This window comes from Canis lupus, chromosome 10, assembly GCF_011100685.1.
Source record: "Canis lupus familiaris isolate Mischka breed German Shepherd chromosome 10, alternate assembly UU_Cfam_GSD_1.0, whole genome shotgun sequence".
Lineage (NCBI taxonomy): Eukaryota > Metazoa > Chordata > Mammalia > Carnivora > Canidae > Canis > Canis lupus.
The window spans coordinates 17,752,508-17,772,903 of record NC_049231.1 but is presented as its reverse complement, the minus strand read 5'-3'; the positions used below and the strand labels follow the sequence as shown (position 1 = coordinate 17,772,903).

Sequence of the window (20,396 nt, the reverse complement as noted above, 5' to 3'; positions counted from 1 at the left end):
CCCTCCTCCGTTCACTCCTATGTGCTCTAATAAACAAATAAATACAATCTTTTAAAAGATAACATAAATGAATTTTCATAAAATTATTTCTGCTAATGTCATCCTGGTGATATCTGTGAGTTCTTTTGTGATGCACCGTATTTTCCTGAGGTTATTGGCATCTTCTTTCTAGGGGTGTGGTCATTCTCTTCACAGAGCCTCCTCCCCCTTCCATCTTTTTCTCCTTTCCCTCTTCCTCCTCTTCCTCCTGTCCAGCACAAGTGTGGCTGGAGCCCCTCCAGCAAAGTGGGCCTTCTCCGTGTCCCCCTGCCACTAGTAGAGGCCTGCGTCCAGCTCCATGCAGAGGCCCGCACATTGCAGGCATTTCTTTGTGGCAGAGCTGAGCTGAGCTTTCAGGTGTGCTGCTGAGAAGGACCTGTTCAGGCTTGTCCACCTCCATCTCCGCTCTGACATGCAGCCTGCCTTCATGCCCAGCTGTCCACATCTGGTCGGTGCTGGTCTCCATCAGCCGTGCATCGCTGCCTCTTCCTTTGTAAAACCTCAGTCCTCTTTCTTTTCCACTGGCCTGTGGCCTGTCAGTGACTGGCTGTCTCATGTGCTCTGTGCTGTTGGGTTTGTGTCCCACGTCTGGGGGCTGTTAGTGATGACTGGCATCCCTTGGCTCGGGGTTGTTGACATCAGTCGTTTGTGTTGGAAGCACTTGAAGCGGTACTGGGTGAGCTGTCCTGACCGGCTGCACACACAGCCGCCTGTGCCACCTCACTCAGCATGCTGGTGACCTGTTAACAGAAAGGCTCCTACCACACAGCAAGCCTGTGTCACCCCAGGGTCCTCATGGGGCCCCCACCACTGCCTCGTAGGCCTTCCCTGTGTTCATGTCCATGCCTGTCCTTGGAGAGGTCCTTCTTAGAACTTCTGTAGGTCTTTCCATAATTTATGCTCAGTATAACTGAAAATTCATCTTTCTTGTGAGAGTTCTTCGAGTAGTGTTGGTTGTCAGGCTTATCAGGGTGTGTTTGATTTCAGGTGATTCTGTTCTTGAAGAAGAAGGACAGGTTCCTCAGCTTGGTGTTAAAGCACATCGGCACCTCAGCCCTCATGGACCTGCTGCTGCGCCTGGTCAGCTGCGTGGAGCCGGTGGGGCTCCGGCAGGAGGTCCTGCATGTGAGTGTGCGGCCCGTCCTCTCTGAAGGCCTCTGCCTGTCCGCGTGTGCTTGCAGGCTCCCTGGGCGCCTAGTGAGTGGCTCAGGGAGGCCAGAGTTGGGTGAAGGAGCTCAGAGACCCCCGGAGTGTCCCTCCCTCCCAACTTTCCCCCCAGTATGACTTTCTGTCTCTAGGGTCCCCAGGGGTTCTCGTCCAGGCTTGTATTTGAGGCTGGGTCTGTGACCTGCACCTTTGCTGCTGTACTGCCTCAGACTGTTCAGAAGAGAAGTGCAGAGTGTTGCTTTCCTCTTGACACTCGGTGGAGAAGCAGAAGAGGGCTTTCCTCACCAGCCCCCCAGGCCCCGGCTCTACGCCTGGCACATACCCTCTGAGCAAAGCACTGGCTGACAAGGATTCCATGTGGGGAGAGCAACAAAGACCAAGCAGGCCTGTGTTTTGTCCTAGAGTCCATGCATGTGTCTGCCCTGACAGGCTCACAGTGAGAGGAGTGGTCATAGCTCCCTGAGGGCTTTCCTAGAAAACTGGAGAATTCTAATCTCAGAGAAACCAGGAAATCAGTGCTGGATAAGCTGTTCACTGCTGTTTGGCAGGTTTTATTTGTAATGCAATTTAAAATAAAGCATTGGTCCTTCTTACCCACTTCCCAGCTCCTGGCATCGGGTGACAGTTGTCATCAAGGTGGCCGTCCTCACGCTCAGGTTCATCATAGAAGTGCCTCTGCAAAGGATTAATCGTGATAGCTAACATGGGGTAGTGAATGCAGCATCAGTGTCAGCTGTTAACAGCAAAACGCCTGCATTAACTCCTTGCAGAGCAGCCACGGAGGCAGATCTTTCAGGTTTGGAGGAGGAAGTGCACCAGCCTTTCCTGAGTGCCCAGCACCTTTGGGCCTTGAACGGTGCTGGACTCTTAGTCCTCACAGCACCCTTGCTGCTGCCCCAGGCCTCTGTGCTTCTTCTGGTCTTGGAAAGGCCCCCCAGTGCCACAGAGAGTGGAGCACAGCAGGACCTCCACGTGTAGCCAGGCTGTGCCCTGGGGAAGAGCCCTGCTGGTGCTTGAGTGGTTCCAGGCTCCAGCCCCTTCTGTCTTCAGAGATTTCCTGAAGACAATATGTTTAAGAGTCCAGCACTGGGACATAAGGACCATGGTTCCCTTCTTCATGGACTTTGGGTCACTACTACTTCTTTTTGGGTCTGAGTGGACACATGTGTTGGACAAAGAATCTCTGTCCCTGCAACCTGGCATGTGGATTTCTTCTGCACTGAGGGACTTGCCTTCTGTTGAGTTAGATGTGAACAGCATCATTAACAGGCCTCTTTTTCCCTTTCAGTGGCTTAATGAAGAGAAGATCATCCAGAGACTTGTAGAATTGATCCATCCAAGTCAGGATGAAGATGTGAGTATGGCCCCTCACTCAGGGCTGTTGGAGAGTGCTCTCTGCTGCTGTGGGGGCACGTGCCCCTTTCCTCAGATGAGGACCAGTTAGATGCTTTTCTTTTTTTTTTTTTTTTTTTTTTTTTTTTTTAAATTTCTACTTTATTTTATGATAGTCACACAGAGAGAGAGAGAGGCAGAGACACAGGCAGAGGGAGAAGCAGGCTCCATGCACCGGGAGCCCGACGTGGGATTCGATCCCGGGTGTCCAGGATCGCGCCCTGGGCCAAAGGCAGGCGCCAAACCGCTGCGCCACCCAGGGATCCCAAGATGCTTTTCTTCCTTTAACCAAGCACTGACTTCTGGACTATTTATTTTCAATAAAAAAGTAATACCTATATTTTGTAAAAAATAACAGAACTAAATTAGTTACCTCATCTCTGGCTGAGTAGTAACAGATTACTCCAAAACTTAGTTGCTTGTAACAGAAAGTATGTTTTTATTTCTGTTTCTATGAGTCAGGGACCTGGACGTGGCTTAGTGGGTGCTCTGCCTATGGTCTGTCACAAGACCGTGGTCCCAGGCTCAGCGGGGGGAGGATCCGTTTCCATGGTCACCAGCAGGGCAGCTCACAACATGCTGCTGGCTTCCTTTGGAGTAAGCATCATGGCAGTCCTTTTTCTGCAAACTCATCTTAGAAGGGATGGTCCAGGAGCACCTGTGTGGCTCAGTTGGTTAAATGTCTGCCTTTGGCTCAAGTCATGATCCTGGGGTCCTGGGATCAAGCCCCGTGTCAGCGGGGAGTCTGCTTCTCCCTCTCCCTCTGCTCCTCCCTTATGCTTGTGCTCACTCTCGCTCTCTCTCTTAAAGAAATAAGATCTTCAAAAAAAAAGAAGAAGAAGAAGGGACAGTGCACTGTGGGTGTGTTCTGCTCTCTAAGAGGGAGTGGCTGGGTCCAGCCTATGCTTGAGGAGGTGGGATTTATGAGGGTGTGAGCTCTGGGAGGAAGGCCCCCATTGCCAGTGTGGAAGCATGTGGGATGGCAGTGGGGCTTCCTGTCTTGGCCCCCTGCCCACTCCCTGCAGGAATCACTGTTGAGAGTTTGGAGTATATCCTGATAGGCCTTTCTGTGCCTGATAAAAGCCAACATACGTTCCTGCCCTCAGCAGTTTGAGAACAGTGATGCCAACTCATGTGTGAGCCCTCTCTGTGTCCCGGCCACACTGTTTTCTGTTCCTGTGTGCCTGTTGGACAGCTGGGCGAGGGGGCCTATGCTCCAGACCAGGGGGTGCCCCTCCAGCTGTGTGAGTGCTGGGGGCTGACTGGCCTGCTCCCAGGCTAGAGGCAGGGGTGAGACCACAGGGACCACCTGGCTGCTTTTCATTTCTCCCTAAAATAGTCCTGCATGTACTTCCTTTAGCCTAGAGCCCCCACGACGCACATCAGTGCCGTGTGTTCTGAGGCTCCCGGCGAGGAGCCAGGGCCGAGTTTCTCTCTAGTCAGTTATCTGCATTGCTAAACTCACCAGTGTTGCAAGGGCACCATCCAGTCTTCACCGGCTAAGGATTAGTGTTGCCCAGAAGAGTCGAGGCCTCCTGTTTTCTCTGTGGCACCTGCCTTTTTCCATTAGCTTGTAGGACTTCTCCTGAATGTTACCAGCTAGGTTTTAATATTTAAAGTATGAATTTGAAATACAGTATCAGTAACGAGGTCATATATACAGTGTATCTTACAGTGGTTCCAGGGGTGGAGCAATGTCTGTGTAGTGTATTTAACCCTTAAGAGAGCCCCATTTGGTCTCTTGGGGATCGGTCAGTACAGCAAAAGGTCTGATTAGATTTGCATTCTGACATCAGAAAGGCCCACCAGGCATTTCTGAGACGGACCGGTTCAGAGTCCAGCGTCCTGAGAACTGAGCAGCGAGCGGGGCAGCTCTGCTGACCTTTCTCAGCGCTGAGGAGAGTACTGCATCTCCTTTTCCTTCCAGAGACAGTCCAATGCCTCTCAAACCCTCTGTGACATCATCAGGCTGGGCAGAGAGCAGGGCAGTCAGCTGCAGGAGGCTCCAGAGCCCGACCCCCTCCTCGCAGTGCTGGAGTCGTGAGTGCTGGCTGCATTATGGGTGCCTGGCTGGGTGGGTGCGGGGTCTTTCTGAGTCACTAGGCAGTCCCCAGGCCCTGCCTGGAGCACCAGCAGATGCTGCTGCTGCCTCTGATTCAGATTCTGATGAGCTGGCTGTGACATAGCCCGTCTGGCTCACTGGATAGACTTGTGTCTCCTGGGAGGGCTCTCCAGGCAGGTCCAGTGACTCTAGGCCAGTAGGGGCAGGAATGTCCTGAGAACCCTGGGTGCCTGGTCTGGAGCCCGAGCAAAGCCCCCTCTGGGTTTAGGGGGGTTACTCCTTGGGGAGGAGAGCTGGTCCTTTGGATGTGGGGCTGTGCATCTGCTCCAGCAGCAGTGAGCTCTGCGTGTGTCTGACAGGCAGGACTGCGTGGAGCAGCTTCTGAAGAACATGTTTGATGGAGACCAGACTGAGATCTGCCTCGTTAGTGGGACTCAGGTGTTACTTACCTTGTTGGAGACCAGACGGGCTGGGTGAGTGATGGGGGGCCTGGCTGCGTGGCATGTTTCACTACTTGTTATGTAAATAATCACACGGGTAGACTCCTCATTGAAAAGTAAATCCGCAGCCTCTCTGACCTTGGGTATCCAAGGTGTTCCCGCCTCGGTCTGAAGGCACCAGTGTCAGCAGCTTCCCAAGTATTCCTGCGTGTGTGTGTATGTGTGTGTGTGTGTGTGTGTGTGTGTGTGTGTGTGTGTGTGTGTGTGGAACAGGTGTGGCCAGTTCCAGCATGTGGGGAGGGGTGTGGGGTGCCGGGTGTGCACGTGTGTGCGCGTGCATCTCTGCTCGTCCCGTCGTGTGCTGTGGTGACCTGTCTCCTGGGGTGACTAGTTCTCTTATTTCCTTGTTCTGGAGGGAGCCTCACTGAAGCCCCAGCGCGGATTAACTGGATGTAAACCGCAGCAACAACAAAAGAACAAAATGACAAGACGTTGAGTTAATGTTGGTAGTGAGATTAGAAGCAGTTTCTCATTCTCGCGCTCTCTGGGAACCAGTACGCAGCCGTTAGTTTATTCCCTAAAACTAGAATGATACTGCTGTCATTGTTTACTCTGGTCAGGCCACCAGAATGTTGACCGTTCTTGTCTTCGTGAACTCAGGAAGCCTGGGCCTGTTCTAGGGGATGTGGGGGCTCCTCTGCGGGCCTTTCCCAGCCTTGGCTGAGATGAACGGACAGCGTGAAAATGACCCATAAAAGCAGAGATTGGGATGCCTGGGGCGCTCTGTCAGCTAAGCACCTCTTGGTTTCGGCTCAGGTCATGACCTGGGGTCCTGGGGTTGAGTCCATTTTGGGGGTGCGGACACCCAGTGGGGAGTCTGTTCGGATTCCCCATCCTGCCCTGGTGTGCCTCCCCCCACTTATGGTTCTCTCGAAAATAAATATATTTTTTTAAAAACCCACCAAAACCACGGGTGAGCCAGCTGATTCTCTTTTCTATAACTGAAAAAAGTTTATATGAATGTCTCAGAGAAATTAGTTTTAAGAAGCCAGAGGGACAGTGTGGCGTCCTGTCTCCTGTTTCTCAGCCAAGGAGTGGGAACCATGGTGAATGTTTCCAGAACGGGGAGAGGGGGACAGAGATGGTTCCAGTGAGCACGAGGGGCCGCCTGCCTGGTGGGGATGAGGGGGCTGCCCTTGGCCGTCACCTGGGAATGTTTTCTAAAGGCCAGTGTTGCCTTTTTCTTCTCTGTACCATGAGCAGAGAAGTCGGGGGGGAGGGTGAAACAGGATGGGGGTGTGTCCCCTGTGTCTCCATCTGCTGTCCTCGTCCACAGGACAGAGGGCTTGGTGGACTCCTTTTCTCAGGGACTGGAAGGGCTGTGTACCGTCAGCAGCAGCGTACTGCATGGCATTGAGCCACGACTGAAGGACTTCCACCAGCTTCTGCTCAGCCCGCCAAAGGTAGGTGAACTTCTGGTAGGTGCCTGTGCGGGTGTTGTGGGTGGGATGATTTGCAAGCAGAGGACCCTGCACCCTGCTTGAGAACCACCAAGCAGGTGCCAGGAGCATGTTTTCACACCTTTATCTGCTCAGTGTCCATCTCTGCTCTGGGGTAAGTCCTAGGGTGTGGACATTTTGCACCCCCCTCCCAGATGACTCTTGTGCTCTGAAATAGGGGTCATCTGAGAACCTACGTTAACTGTGGGTCTGGCCTTCAAGTCAGGGGCCATGGGGCCTGGAGTCAGGTAGGGCACAGAGTTGGCCTTTGCCCAGCTCAGGAGCTCCAGGCAGCATGCGGCTCAGGTAGAGAAGGGCTCAGTCACTTAGCCGCCTGCCACCTCGCTCACCATGGAGCCCCTTCCCCTTTCCTGGGTGCGTCTCAGCACCCACCATGCTCTCCTGCACAGCTTATTTTATTTATCAAGTTATCATCTGCCTCTCCCACTAGAAAGTGAGCTTCATGAATGTAGGGATTCTGGAACATTTGGTTAATGAGAAGGTAGACACGTCATGCTGCATGCGTGGGGTCAGGAAAGACCTGTGTTCAGTGTGACAAGGCTGCTGTTAGCCATCTCCTCTGAGCGCGTTTGCAGGGTTAGCTCAGTGTCCTGATGAGACTGTGTCCCCCAGAGAGCTGGCCCCACCTTGGACACATCTCATGAGCTGAGGTGCATATCTCTTTGCTTGATTTGCTGATACCAGAGAGTTCTGGGCTTCTGGGGGCAGTGGACCACCATTGCTTACTGTTTTGTGAGGCGCTAAGGGGAGTGGGGGGGGTTCCTAACCCTGCTGACCCTCCTTTCCTCTTGCAGACAGTGCTGCCTGGAGGAACCTCCACGTACGCATCCTTATGCATCCCCAGGCTGGGCCATGTCATGGAGTAGTGGCCCTGGCCCTTTGAGCAGTTAGCACCAGAGCTAAGAGAAGCCTGCAGTGGTCATGTTGATTGCAAGGCTCTAAAGGGGGATGCTTCTGTGTTTGTAGAAAAAAGCAATCCTGACCACCATTGGCGTGTTGGAGGAGCCCCTGGGGAATGCCCGTCTGCATGGTGCCCGCCTCATGGCTGCACTGCTACACACAAACACACCCAGCATCAACCAGGAGCTCTGCAGGCTCAACACCATGGGCTTACTGCTGGTGAGCGACTTGTGCAGTCTGCAGTGGGTGGGCAGACTGGGCAGGGTCCAGCAGAGCGGGCAGCTGGACCTCCGCATCCAGACAAGGGTCTACCCAAGGGAGGCTTTGGTTCGGCCCCAGAACAGATGCGGTCTGTGCAGAGAGACCCATTTCCCGGACCCATCCCAGGGCCGACCGCGCAGGTCGCTGGTGAAGCACACGGGGCGACAGCGGGCAGGCCTTGCCATGGGCTCGTGGAGGATGCTCTGAAAGCAGAGGGCAGATCAAACCCAGTCTGAGGGAACGGGGAAATACAGTCCATCTCCTTTCTGATTTCTGCCTAAGGTCAAACTTCCATTATAGCTCTTGAACATAAAACGTCCTAAAAGAGCAGCTGCTGGTCACCCACCATAGAAGGCCACCCTAGTGCTTCTTGCCCACAGCACAGCCTCGGTGCCTGAGGGAGAGGGTCAGGCAGGCAGGGCTGGCCCTGGGCAGCTGCTGTGGACGGAGGGTGCATCACCCCAGGTGTCAGCCATGAGCAGATGCAGTCTTCAGTCTTGTCTTTTGCCTTGCTGTAGGGCCTCTACTCCTGGAGGGCTGGAATCTTCTAAAAATTGAATCTTTATCCCAGAAGGAGCCAGCCTTGGAAGCAGGCCTGAAGTCTGACTATAAATTTCTTCCAGTGTTTGGACTCCCAGCCCAGATACGGATCAGGGGTTGAGTTATGAGAGGCCTCCTTTCCTTTTCCCTCTCTGCTTTTATTTTATTGTGGTAAAATACATATAACAGAATTTGCCAGTTTTATAATTTCTAAGTGTACAATTCAGTGCCCTTAACTACCTTCACAGTGTTGTGTGGTCCTCACCACTGTTTCCAGAACTCCCACCCCGCACACTGAAGCTGTGTCCCCATCACACACCCTCCGCCCCCAACACCCGCGCCACCAGCTCTCCCCTGTCCCCCCGAGTCTGACCACTGCATGTGCCTCCTTGTGGTGGAACCGTATGGGATTCGTCCTTCTGTGTCTGGCGTAGGTCACTGACCACAGCGTCCTCGGGGCTCACCGGGTGGGGGCGGGTGTCTGCGGCTCCTTCCTTAGGGTTGAGAATGGGCCACCCTGTTGCTTGCTTCCACCGCTGGTCTGCTGGGGTAACGCTGCGGCAGACGCGGCTGTGCAGGGGCTCATCAGAGTCCCTGCTTTCGGTTCTTTCGTCGAGACAAGGAATGGATGGGTCCTCTTGTGCAGCTTCAGGAGGAGCCAGCACTTTCCCACAGCGGCCGCTCTGTTTTACCAGCCATGTGGGAACTCTCCAGTTTCTCCACATCCGCACCAACACGTGTTTCCTGTTTATTGGTTTTGTTTGTTTTTTAATAATAGCCATCCTCGTGTTATGAAGTGGTATTTCTCTGGGGATCGTGCTTTGCATTTCCCTAATGATTATCTTTGGAGAACCGTTTGTTCAAGTCCTTTGTCCATTAAGTGGCTTGTTTGGGGTTTTTTTTTTTATGGTTGAGTAGTAGGAGCTCTTTGTATATTCTCTGTGTTAAAATTTAGCAGATACATGATTCAAAAATCTTTTCTTCCATTCTCTGGATTATTTTCACTCTCTTGATAGTATCTTTGACCCAAAAGTTGTAAATTTTTATAAAGTCCAACTTACCTATTTTTTTCTTCTATCGATTGTCTTTTGGGTGTCATATGCAAGAAATCATTGCCAGAACTTCTGTCATGAAGGTTTCCCATGTTTTCTTTTTCTTTTCTTTTTTTTAAGTTCATTCATTCATTCATGAGGCAGAGACACAGGCAGAGGGAGTAGCAGGCTCCCTCTGGGGATCCCGATGTGGGACTTGATCCTGGGACTCCAGGATCACGCCCTGGGCTGAAGGCGGTGCTTAACCACTGAGCCACCCAGGCGTCCCAAGATTGGCTTTTTCGATCTTTTTCAAGATTTGCCTCTTGGGATCCCTTTAGATTCCATACAAATTTTAGGATGGGTTTCCTATTTTTTTTTTTTTAATTTTTTAAATTTTGGGGGGGTTTTCTATTTCTATCCCAAAAAATGCCAGTGGGATTTTGATACATATTACATTAGTTTGTAGATCTGGTTTGGGTAGTACTGTCATCCTAACAAAACGAAGTTTTCCAGTCCATCCATGAACATGGGCGACGTTCCGTTTGTTTAGGTTCTCTTTCTTTCAGCAGTGTTTGTAGTTTCTAGTGTATGAGTCTTTTCATTTCCTAGGTTTTAATTTATTCTTAAGTATTTTATCCCTTTGAACATTACTACAAATGGAATTGTTCTTTAATTTTTTAATCTAAATTGTTAGTGTGTGGAAATACACTAATCTGTGTGTTTTGTGTCCTACAACTTTGCTGAACTTGTTTATTAGCTCTAACAGTTTATGTGGAATCTGTGGCATTTTCTGCATATAAGATTGTATTGTTTGTGAAAAGAGGTAATTTTACTTCTTTCTTTCCAGTTTGCACACCTTTTATTTCTGTATCTGGCCTAATTGCTGTTAGAACTTCCAGTGCAACACTGAGAGAGTGGGCTTCCTGCCTCATCCTTCATCGTAAAGAAACAGCTTCCAGTCCTTCACCATTGAGTGCGGTGGTTGCTGCTTGCCAACCACATACCCCTTATTGCATTGAGATTTCCTTTTATTGCTAGTGTATATAGCAATATAATTGTTTTATATGTTGTCAGATACACTTTCAGTATCAGTTGAGGCAATTATGTGTTTCCCCCTTTATTTTGTTAATCTGGTACATTACATTTGGTTTTCAGATGTCGAACCATCCCTGCATTCCAGGAATAAATCCCACCTGGTCACAGAGCATAGTTCCTTAATATGCTGCTGAGTCTGGTTTGTTAATATTTTGTTGAGGATTTTTGCATCCGTGTTCATAAGGGACATTGGTGTGTAGTGTTCTTGGGATGTCTTTGTCTAGTTTTGATAATAGGGTCTTAGAATCCTTATAGAAAGAATCAGAAAGTGTTCCTTCTTTTGGGGGGAAGAGTTTGAGAAGGATTGGTGGTGGTGATTTTTCTTTAAATGTAATATTTGGGAGAATTCACCAGTGAAGCCATCTGGCCTAGGTTTTTTTTTGTTTGTTTGTTTTTTTTGTTTTGTTTTGTTTTTTTGTTTTTTTTTACTGGGAGGTGGGTCTGACTCTGATGAGGATGAGGAAACATCTGAGGCCATCTCCAGGATCACTCAGGGTTATACTGGCAGAGAAGGTAAACCTGGGAACTATGTCAGGCAGGTGGGCTTCCTGCCTTGAACCATTGCTCAAACCGTTGGTGTGAAGGAGGGGCCCATACTCCTATCTTGGGGTGGCATCGATACCCTATCTTCCCACCCCATTCCCCCACCCCGCACACCATGTCCTCCTTCCTCGTGGGCAGCAGAAGGCCTGGGACACAGGCTTCCGTAGTCACTGCTGTGTGAGAGAAGGCCAGAGGGATGTGGACAGGCACGCTTGTGTCACCCCTCTGTGCTGCTGGCACATGGGGCCAGAATCCTAGGTGGGCTGCGCTGCCCACTTGGTCTAGGGGAGGGGACAGCCACCCGCATTTAACTTCCCCTGGCCAGTGGCCTGTGCAGCTGGGGTGGGCCCACTGGGTTCCCTCAGGGCGTGTCCACTGTGCACACCTCCCTGAATACAATCCCTGTTCGAGAACTTAATGTACTTCCAGTAATTCATGAGCCAAAGACAAAATGATGAAGAAGAGTAAAAATACTGTGTAGCAGAATGTGTACCATGTATTTAAGGTATTTAAGGTGGATGCTCCAGGTGGTGCAGCCTGTTGACACCTGAGAAAGAAAAAGAGGCTAAAAATTAATGAGTTAAGCTTTTGACTTAAGGACAAAAAGATAAGCCCACTGCAGGATGTGGTTAGATGAGAGCAGAGATGAACGAGAGTGCAGCACCGCGGCTGAGATGGAATGGTCAGGGTCGGGGCTCCTGCTGGATGGTCAGGGCACGGCGATCCCCTCCCTCTGTGGTCCCGCTGCAGGAGGACACTGGTCCAAGGAGTTTCCCCTGTGCTCTCTTCACCCCAGGACCTGTTCTTTAAGTACACTTGGAATAACTTTTTGCACTTCCAAGTGGAACTATGCATAGCCGCTATTCTGTCCCACGCTGCCCGGGAGGACAGGGCAGAAGCCAGCAGACCGGAGAGCGGGGTGGAGCCTCTGCCCGGGAGTGGGGACCCAGAGACCCCCCAGCCTGCTGCCAGCCGCCTCGAGAACACTATGGTGACTCATGTAAGTCCAGGAAGTGTCCTGCACGTCCCTGCATGCCGGCCCTGCCCAGCGTGTGTGGCTGTCCACTCCAACAAAGGCTGCCCATGGCCACCCCGACCCTCCAGGGCACGATGTGCTGCCCTCCCTCCACCCACGAGACTGAGGGTCACACAGGAAGGGTCCATGTTTGCCAGGGCTGCTGTGCTGGGGGACCAGGGGCAGGGCCCCGAGGGGGGGGCACTCACCAGAGGGGTGAGGGCGCCCAATGCTGCCCTGGGATCTCCTTCCAGGCCAGTCCACTGTATCCTGTCGAGCTACTGCTATCGGGAGAGATCCCGAAGGGAAATGCAAGGGAAACAGAATGTGTTCCGTTCTCATGAGAAAATGTTCTGAGATTATGGACCTTTGGAAACTACACTCCCTCTCCTTTTCCTCAGCTCTTCCTGCCCCATGAGTGCGTGGCAGGAAGCTCACCTCCAGGACTGCCCCAGCTCTCCCTGGGCCCCGAGTGAGCACACCTGGTGTGGGTGTCTGTGTCTCCTCTGCCCGGAACAGCAAGCCTTGTGTCTGGCAGACAGTAGGCCTTAGCGTTTTCTAAGGAGAAGAAACAAAAAAAAAAAAAGAAGAAGAAGAAACAAGCATGTACCCGGCTGTGCCATGCAGAAGTGGCACAGACGCCCCTCCCTGTGTCAAGGAGCCAGCTCAGAGATGCTTCCCTGGGAAGGCCGGGGGCTCTAGGGCCAGGGGCCTGGCAGACCCCATAGAAGCTGTGGTTGAGCGAGTCCTGCCGTGTGCAGGCTAACAGCAACCCAGGAGGTGGACAGCTGGGAGCAGGAAGGGGGTGCAGGAGCCTGGAGCCCAGTGAGGGAGCCCCCCCCCCCGATGGTGAGACCCTGTGTAGGGTGGGGTGTGAGCTGGGTCCCAGAACAAATGTGCAGGCACAGGACACAGGATCCTGGCCCAGAAGCCAATGGATGCCCTCAGGCCTAATCATTGCTTCTAGACAGAAAAGGTGGGAGGACAGCACGGAGGAGGAGTGGAGCTGGGCAGCCCTATGGGGCCTGGGGCAGCACCTGCCCTTGCTGCGTGGTAGGGACAGCAGGGAGCCCACGGCGGTATCCCCTTAACCCGTGCGGTGCAGGTTGCAGGGGGTAGCCTGTGGAACCTGACCTGTGTCACCTTCCCCCCAGCTGTTCCAGAAGTGCTGCCTGGTCCAGAGGATCCTGGAGGCCTGGGAAGCCAACGACCACGCACAGTAAGAACCCACAGGGTGCTGCGGGGGTGCCTGAGGGCCCAGAGTGGGGTCCTGCTCCCAGGAGAACACCTGGAGCTGCTGCCGCCCAGGGAAAGTTAGGGCCCCAGGTGACCAGAGGAGACGGGCAGAGCAGCTCCATCCCCAGCACCACCCTCCCCCTCCATCAGCAGAGACCCCAGTCTTACCCCACAGTGTGTCCTCAGTCCTCCCATCTACTCACCCCAGCCACCAACCAGTTCTCTTACTGAGCCCCAAAACCTCAGAAGTGCATCGAGGCTACTTTCTGCTTTCTCTCCTGCACTCCGCTGGGAGCTTTGTGAAGCACTGGTGGTCCCACCCCTGCCGCAAGGTCTCAACCACCTAGATCTCCCGAGGTGTGGCCTGCAAGGGAGCTCCTGGGAGCTGTCCGACCTCATCTGGGTCACGGCTCACATCCTGCTGTCACAGAACCCACCAGTTTGCCGCCTCCAGGATAGTGCACGTCCAAGACAGGGCCATCTCCCCTTCCTTGGGCCCCGTCTCTGCAGCGCCCACTATAGGCCCCTGCAGAGCCTCATCTGTATAGTCCGTGTATTTGTGCGCATGGGTGCCTGTTGGGGGAGGACTTCATGCTGCCACCAAGGGGTTCACGACATCCCAGAGGTTAAGGCGACAGGCCGGGAGGCCTTGCCCTGGCCCAGCCCTGGCCCAGCCCTCCGCTCCCTGTTAGCTTGTGCCACCAGGCGCTCTCGGCTCCCTCCAGCAGGCTGGGCTCACGGGCTCAGGCTTGACAGAGGGTGTGGTGGGAAGTGGCTCTGCCCACTGTATGCCCACGAGCTGCCTTTGTAGCTGGGGGAGCATTTTACGTCTCCCTAACCCAGGGAGGAGTTTAAGACCTGCCCTCCTGCTGGGTCGGGGGTGTGACTGGGGAGACGTTGGACTCAAAGCTGTGTGCGATGGGAACGTGGATGGCAGCCAGGCTGTGGGCCTCAGGGTGCACGGAGCTCAGTCGGGGGCCGTGACTGGCTGGCTCCCAGCCGCCCCGGCCCCACCCACGTCTGTGTCCTGCCCGTGTTGTGCTCGGTCAGCCCCCATCAGCACAGAGCAGGGATGTCCTGCATTTTCGTCTAAGTCCTCTGCCCCACTGGGTGTTCCTTCGGGTCAGCCAGCCTGGGCGAAGCTGGGAGGGCCTCTGGAGCCGGACAGCTCAGGGGTGTCTGGGTGTGGGGCGAGGGGCACGGCGCTGAGGCCCCACGTGCCCTGCTGCTGGGGGCGGTGGCATCTGCCTCGTTAGCACTTCCTGGTGAGGTTGGAGTGATTGGCTGGCACACAGCAGGTGCTCTCCAAACAGAAGGGGCCCGCAGGTAAGGCTGCGAGGAAGGACCCACAGGGGGCAAAGGTCAGGCCCTGGGGATGCGTAGGGAGGAAAGGAGGAAAACCCAGTGGTCCCCTTGATGCTGCCACTCCCTTTCAGGGCAGCGGGTGGCATGAGGCGCGGCAACATGGGCCACCTTACCCGGATCGCCAACGCAGTGGTGCAGAATCTAGAGAGGGGCCCCATGCAGACCCACATCAGCGAGGTCATCCGAGGTGAGCCCTCCCTGCCCTCGTTGCCCTCCTGGCAGCAGGAGCCCTGTGGTGGGTGTTGCTGCTGCCTGTGACCCCTGACTGCCACCTTCTGCCCTTGAGCCCCCCCAGCAAGTGGTATCAGGACATGCTTTCCCAGGTGGGCCTGGGTCACGAGGTTGGTCCTCCTTGTGCCCAGAGACCCTGTCAGGCGCCTGCGGGGCAGCTCGTGGCTCCGGAGCCAGCACTGTGCTCTACCCAGGGACCCCGAGGCCTGCCTGGACGCCACCCCCCTCTGCCTCAAGCAGCTTTGCAGATCTTTCCAGCCAAGTCTGGGGAGCCGGGGGAGGTGGCCTCTGTGCTCCAAGAGGGGGCTGTGGGCCCTGAGCCGAGGCAGCCTCTCCTCTGGTTGGGCCTCACCTCTGCCCTCAGCCCGAGACACCTGCCACCCTCCCAGCCTGGGGCCAACACTCACCCCTCTTTCTGGCCCTCTCATGCCCTGGCCAAGGTCTACAGGCCTTGGGTGCCGGGCCTTGTGAGCTGAAGAGGGCCCAAGGGGGTCTTGGTTAGACCGGAAGGCAGGCAGCTGGGAGGGCCCGAGTGGCCCTGCCAGGGTGGACGATGCCTGGGCCAGCCTGAGCAGGGGGGTGGAGAGGCCCCGGAGCTCGCAGTGGGCAGATGGGGGGATGCACGAGTGAGCCGAGGAGGCGAAGGGTGGGCAGAAGCCAGGACCTCCCCAGGGCGCTGGGGCTGTGTTCACAGCAGCTTCACGATCAGGACCGTCCTCCTCAGCCCTGGGTGGGATCTTGTGCCCTGTGAATGGTGTTCACACAAGAGGCTGAGCCGCCTGGTGGGGTCCCTCCAGGGGTGTGGGGAGATGGTTGTGCAGGGCCCCAGTGCCCTGATCGTGGAGAGGGCACGGGCAGGTGCTCAGCCCATCTCCCATTGTGCAGCTGAGGAAGCCACACTGGAAGCCTCCAGGCTGGTTGTGCAGCAGGTGTAGACCTGTGGTCTTGGCTCACTGGCTGCCTGCCCCCCCGCCCCCAAGAGAGTCCTTGCTGTGGTCCCTCTGGCCAGAAGCTCTGGGTGGCCGTCCAGGATGGGAGCAAGGGGCTGTGCTCGGTCCATGGCCTCCAGGCTAGTGTCTGGCCCGAGGAGGCTCCCCACGGAGGGACAGTTTGGGGTGCGGGAGGTGAGCCAGCAGCTCTCTATCCTGGTGTCACGTCACTCAGCTGTGAACTTTCTAGAACACAGGTGCATGGGATGTACTGAGAGGGCTGGGGAGGGCGGAGGATGCGGCCAGGCTGCAGCCCCCGGTGCTGAGGTTGGGCCCCGCCCTGCGAGCGCCCCTGCGGGACCCCTGGCCGCCCTTCCAGCAGCCGCCCTGTGCACCCTGCTGCCGTCCCCTGGCTCCCCAGCACTGCTCCCTTGCAGGGCTCCCCGCGGACTGCCGAGGGCGCTGGGAGAACTTTGTGGAGGAGACCCTGGCGGAGACCAATCGCAGGAACGCTGTGGACCTGGTGAGGGGCTCGGCTGTGCTGCTGCTCGGTGTTGGCTGGCGCTGGGGCCACGCCCTCCTGGGTGCTTGTGGAGCGTGCGTGTGTGCGTGTGCACCCCTGTGGCCCAGCCAGGTGCAGTGGGTCCCTGGTTCCGCGTCCGGCTCCAGGTCCTGGGGCCCCTACCGCCTCAGCAGAGCGGGTGTCAGCCCCTCCCCTGACCCCTCAGGCGCCCTGCTGCGTCCTGGGGCTCCTGGTGCCCCAGGCCCAGTGTGTGCTACACCGCGGGGAGGGGCGGGGGTAGGAGCCCCCAGGCTACGGGGCTCACATCCACCCGCTCTGGCTGTTTCAGGTAAGCACCCACCACCTTCACCCCTCGAGTGAGGATGAGGACATGGAGGGCGCTTTCCCTAATGAGCTGTCCCTGCAGCAGGTGCGTGTGGCCGCTCTGCACACTCAGGCAGCCCTTTCCCGCCCTCGGCGGCACTCAGGCTCCAGGCCGTCCTGCCCAGCGCCTTGCTGAGCTGCAGCAGGAAGCAGCCCAGGGGAACGTGCTGGTCCCCACGCACCAGGCTCCAGCAGGGGAGGGGCCAGGTGTGCAGCCCCTTGAACGAGGGGGGGCCCGAGCCACCCAGTGGATGATCGTGAGACACACGAGGCTGTTTGGACACGACCCTGCGTTCGTGTTCCCCCGAGAGGTTAGGTTGGGAGAAGCCGCGAGGCACTGCTGCTTCCCTGGGAGCGGCCTCGGTCTGAGGCCTGCCCTGCGCCACCCCTGCCAGGCTTTCTCGGAGTACCAGGTCCAGCAGATGACGGCCACCTTCGTGGACCAGTTTGGCTTCAATGACGAGGAGTTTGCCGACCAGGATGACAGTGTCAAGTGAGCTCCCAGGATGTGCCCGGGGCACCGTGTCCCAGCTGCCCACCTTGGTCGGGAGCCCCATTTGGATCCGTCATCACTGCCCACTACCTTGTCCCCTGTCCATTTTGGGAGGAGCTGAGTCCTCGGTGTGGCCCTGTCCTGCCTGGGCCTGGAGGCCATTTGGCCACTTCCTGAGCTGAAAGCAAGTGTGACTCAGAGTCACTGTGGGAGGGGCCAAGCTGGGACACCTCCAGGAAGGCAAGTCATCACCGTGCAGACCAGGGACAGAGTGGGCCCAGGGAGGAGGGCAGGGGCCACCCCCTCCATCAAGGTCCCTGTCTGCTTGCACCACGTGGCCGCCTGCAGACACGTCCACCCCTGTGGGCCTGGCTCTTTTCCCTGCGAGGTGCAGCCGGGGGCACGCACAACAGTCCGTGGGGTGTCGCAGGCCCTGGCGGCTACGTGCTGAGTGCCCCCCGTGTATTGCAGTGCCCCCTTCGACAGGATTGCAGAGATCAATTTCAGCATCGATGCTGATGAGGACAGTGTGAGTCCCCAGCTCTGGGTGGGTGGTGAGTCCCCAGCTCTGGGTGGGTGGGCAGCCCGAGATACAGGGCTGCTTCATGCCTGGGCCCCGTCCTGAGCGCCCCCTGCCTGGCTGAGCCCCGCTGGGAGCCGCGTGTGATCACATGCGTGCTCATGCTTGCAGCCCAGTGCAGCTCTGTTTGAGGCTTGCTGCAGTGACCACATCCAGCCCTTTGACGATGACGAGGAAGATGACATCTGGGAGGACAAGGAGATGCATTGCATGGCCCGGGTGACGGCCAGAGCCAGGTGTGAGGCCCCCCCGGTCCCCCAGGCCCCTTGAGGCAGAGGCCGCAGAACAGTGTGCACACCCCTAGCCCTGCCCTGGCACGATGCTGTGCGTACACAGGAGGGGCGGCGCCTGGGTGCCCCGTGCGGAGCTGGCTGGTGGCTGCTCTGACCGTGTGCCCTCCCCAGGTTTGGGGGTCCTCACACCTCAGAGAGCTGCTCCAAGAATGGCCTGGAGCGTGGAGGCCAGGATAGGAAGGAGGGTTTGGAAGCCGACAAGGATGCCGCTCGGGCAGGTGCCCCTCTGGCCTCCACCCAGAAGGAAGGGCCTCGCTTGGAGGGTGGCTCGGAAGGTAACTGCGGGGGACGCGGGGTTCAGGAGGGGCAGGGGACTTGGCCAGGGATGCGGCCCTGTCTGTGTGCTGGGGGCCGCGTGGGCTTGCTGTCTGCCCACTTCCTCGGCACCGGCTTCAGGCAGTGTCCCTGAAGGCGGCAGGTGCTATGGCTCGGACCCTGGCTGCCCCCGCCCCCGTCACAGTGGTGGCCGGTGTCGTCCCCCCTCCCCCCAGGCCCACCAGGGAAGGCCTGCCCTGCACCACTCCCTGTGGGGCTGACCTGCAGGTCAAGGGTGCCTGGACTGCCGTGTCTCCCCAGCAGGCACCTCGTGGAGCGTGTTTGATGAGCCGGGGAACTCGCCAGCACCGGCCCCGGGAGTGGCCGTGGACGTGGGCTCCAGCGTGTGGGCAGCCAGCACCTCCAGCCCCTCGGCTCTGGAGGAAAAGGGCTGGGCCAAATTCACCGACTTCCAGCCTTTCTGCTGGTGAGCGGGCGGGCTGGGAGGTCACCCCGTGTGCGCCTGGGGGTGGCACCTCCCCGGCGGGGGCTCAGCCTTGCCTTCCGCAGCTCCGAGTCGGGGCCCAGATGCAGCTCCCCAGTGGACACGGTCCACGGCGATGCCCCGGACGGCCCAGACCAGGGCCCAGAGCGAGCCCGTGAGTAGGAGGGGCTCTGAGCACAGGGCGTGGGGGACGTGGTCCTGGGCCCCATGGCTCTGTCTCCCTGAGGACACTGACCTGCCTGCACCCGGCCGTGCTTCCAGGAGCTCTGGCCAGTGGTGAGGGCTTGCCCAGCCCAGGCCGGTCTCCCCAGGGCTCCGGGTACACTATGTCACCTCACTGGCCATCCTTGACCCTGGGCCCAGGGAGGGGCTTGGAGCCACCGGCCTGAGGGGGGACGACAGTGTCCTCGTATGGTTCCTAGAAATGGACACATGCACACGTGGGTTTGAGGGCCTGGAGGCCGTGCGCTGTGGCCTCTCCGTCCTCCCTGGGCGTCACCAGCACCCTGTGCCCCGTCCTGTAGGCCCGGCTTCCCCTTGTGCCTGGAGCGTGTGTGTCACCAGGAAGGCCCCCCTGGTGGCTTCTGACAGCAGTGAGGACAAGACGGCTGGTGCCTTGGAAGCTGTCAGTATGGGTCCCAGCCGGGAGGCCCCCCCGCTGCCCACGTCAGCCCCCAGGTGTGCGGAATGGGGTGTACGCAGGGCCCCGGGTGCTCACGGACGTCTCCAGCCCCCTGGCAAGGATGCTGTTGGGACGCCCACTCCTCTCAGTGGAGCCGGGGCTCAGGTGTTTTACGGAGATGAGCACATGACCCCCCTGCCACCTCCCGGGGTCTTGGGGTTGGGGCTGCCCAAGGTCGGCCCGCAGCCCACACAGCAGGATGGGGTGTCCACAGCTGCTGGGCCCCGGAGCCCTGATGGGGCATTGCCGGTTCCTCCGCACCCACCGCACGCACCGGGGGAGCTGCGGGCCTTGGGGATGGCGCTGCGCAGACCCACCAGCCCTGGCGGCGCAGTGGGCGGGGGCCCAAGAGGGGCGGGGCAGGGCCTCTGAGGGGCCCTGCGCCTGGGCGCTGGCTGGGCTGCTGCTCTCGGGCTCAGGGTGCGCGGGGGTCCATGATGTTGGGGTTCCTGCGAGCCTCCCTCGCCAACTGCCCTCGGCACCAGCCCTGCTCCGAGCCGGTTCTGTGGTCCCCAAAAGCCGCGGGCGTCCGGGGCCAGGGTGCTCCCCGTGCTCGTGGGGCTGCAGGGCCGCCACGGGCTCACGCTCATCCGGGGCTTGGTGACCCAGGCCAGTGACCCAGGCTGCCGTTCCTGGCCGTCCCAGGAGCGCCCGCGGAGGCAGGCCGCTGGGGGCGGGGCTGCCCTGGCCGAGGTGGCCCAGGACACCAGATCCTGCCTTTGGCACAGGTTCGAGCCCGCGCCCCCCGCGCCTGCGGAAACCCCCCACGCCCCAGCTGTGGCCGCGCCCCCCGAGGCCACCCCCGCTGCCCTGGCCAGCGCCCCCGGGATGACCGCAGCGGGGCCCCCGGCGGCCGTCACCACTGTGGCCCCAGCCACGTGCACAGCAGCTGTTCTGGGGACAGGGACGAAGGATAGGTAAGCAGGGCAGTTG

The 20,396-nt window shown here is 57.4% G+C and overlaps 1 protein-coding gene and 1 long non-coding RNA gene across 15 annotated transcripts in view; one reads left to right on the top strand and one right to left on the bottom strand.

The window, feature by feature from the left end:
• Positions 1 to 20,396, top strand: part of PPP6R2 (protein phosphatase 6 regulatory subunit 2) — an 83,613-nt gene that overhangs the window by 62,367 nt on the left and 850 nt on the right. For 8 of the 14 annotated variants that reach the window (XM_038550118.1, XM_038550111.1, XM_038550112.1 and 5 more), the window contains 19 exons: positions 1,027 to 1,164; positions 2,495 to 2,560; positions 4,526 to 4,638; positions 5,020 to 5,133; positions 6,437 to 6,563; positions 7,587 to 7,739; positions 11,790 to 11,993; positions 13,163 to 13,227; positions 14,681 to 14,796; positions 16,207 to 16,292; positions 16,621 to 16,701; positions 17,051 to 17,148; positions 17,620 to 17,677; positions 17,840 to 17,964; positions 18,133 to 18,296; positions 18,598 to 18,763; positions 18,847 to 18,935; positions 19,306 to 19,459; positions 20,192 to 20,380. In XM_038550118.1, coding sequence (XP_038406046.1) covers positions 1,027 to 1,164; positions 2,495 to 2,560; positions 4,526 to 4,638; positions 5,020 to 5,133; positions 6,437 to 6,563; positions 7,587 to 7,739; positions 11,790 to 11,993; positions 13,163 to 13,227; positions 14,681 to 14,796; positions 16,207 to 16,292; positions 16,621 to 16,701; positions 17,051 to 17,148; positions 17,620 to 17,677; positions 17,840 to 17,964; positions 18,133 to 18,296; positions 18,598 to 18,763; positions 18,847 to 18,935; positions 19,306 to 19,459; positions 20,192 to 20,380 — 2,306 coding nt within the window. The remainder of the gene's footprint in view (positions 1 to 1,026; positions 1,165 to 2,494; positions 2,561 to 4,525; positions 4,639 to 5,019; positions 5,134 to 6,436; positions 6,564 to 7,586; positions 7,740 to 11,789; positions 11,994 to 13,162; positions 13,228 to 14,680; positions 14,797 to 16,206; positions 16,293 to 16,620; positions 16,702 to 17,050; positions 17,149 to 17,619; positions 17,678 to 17,839; positions 17,965 to 18,132; positions 18,297 to 18,597; positions 18,764 to 18,846; positions 18,936 to 19,305; positions 19,460 to 20,191; positions 20,381 to 20,396) is intronic. The other 6 variants (XM_038550115.1, XM_038550122.1, XM_038550121.1 and 3 more) reach the window with 6 other exon arrangements.
• Positions 3,018 to 4,642, bottom strand: LOC111097611. The gene is made up of 2 exons (XR_005365462.1): positions 4,064 to 4,642; positions 3,018 to 3,417 (listed from the first exon to the last, which is right to left on the bottom strand). It is a non-coding gene; the product is annotated as an uncharacterized LOC111097611 (long non-coding RNA).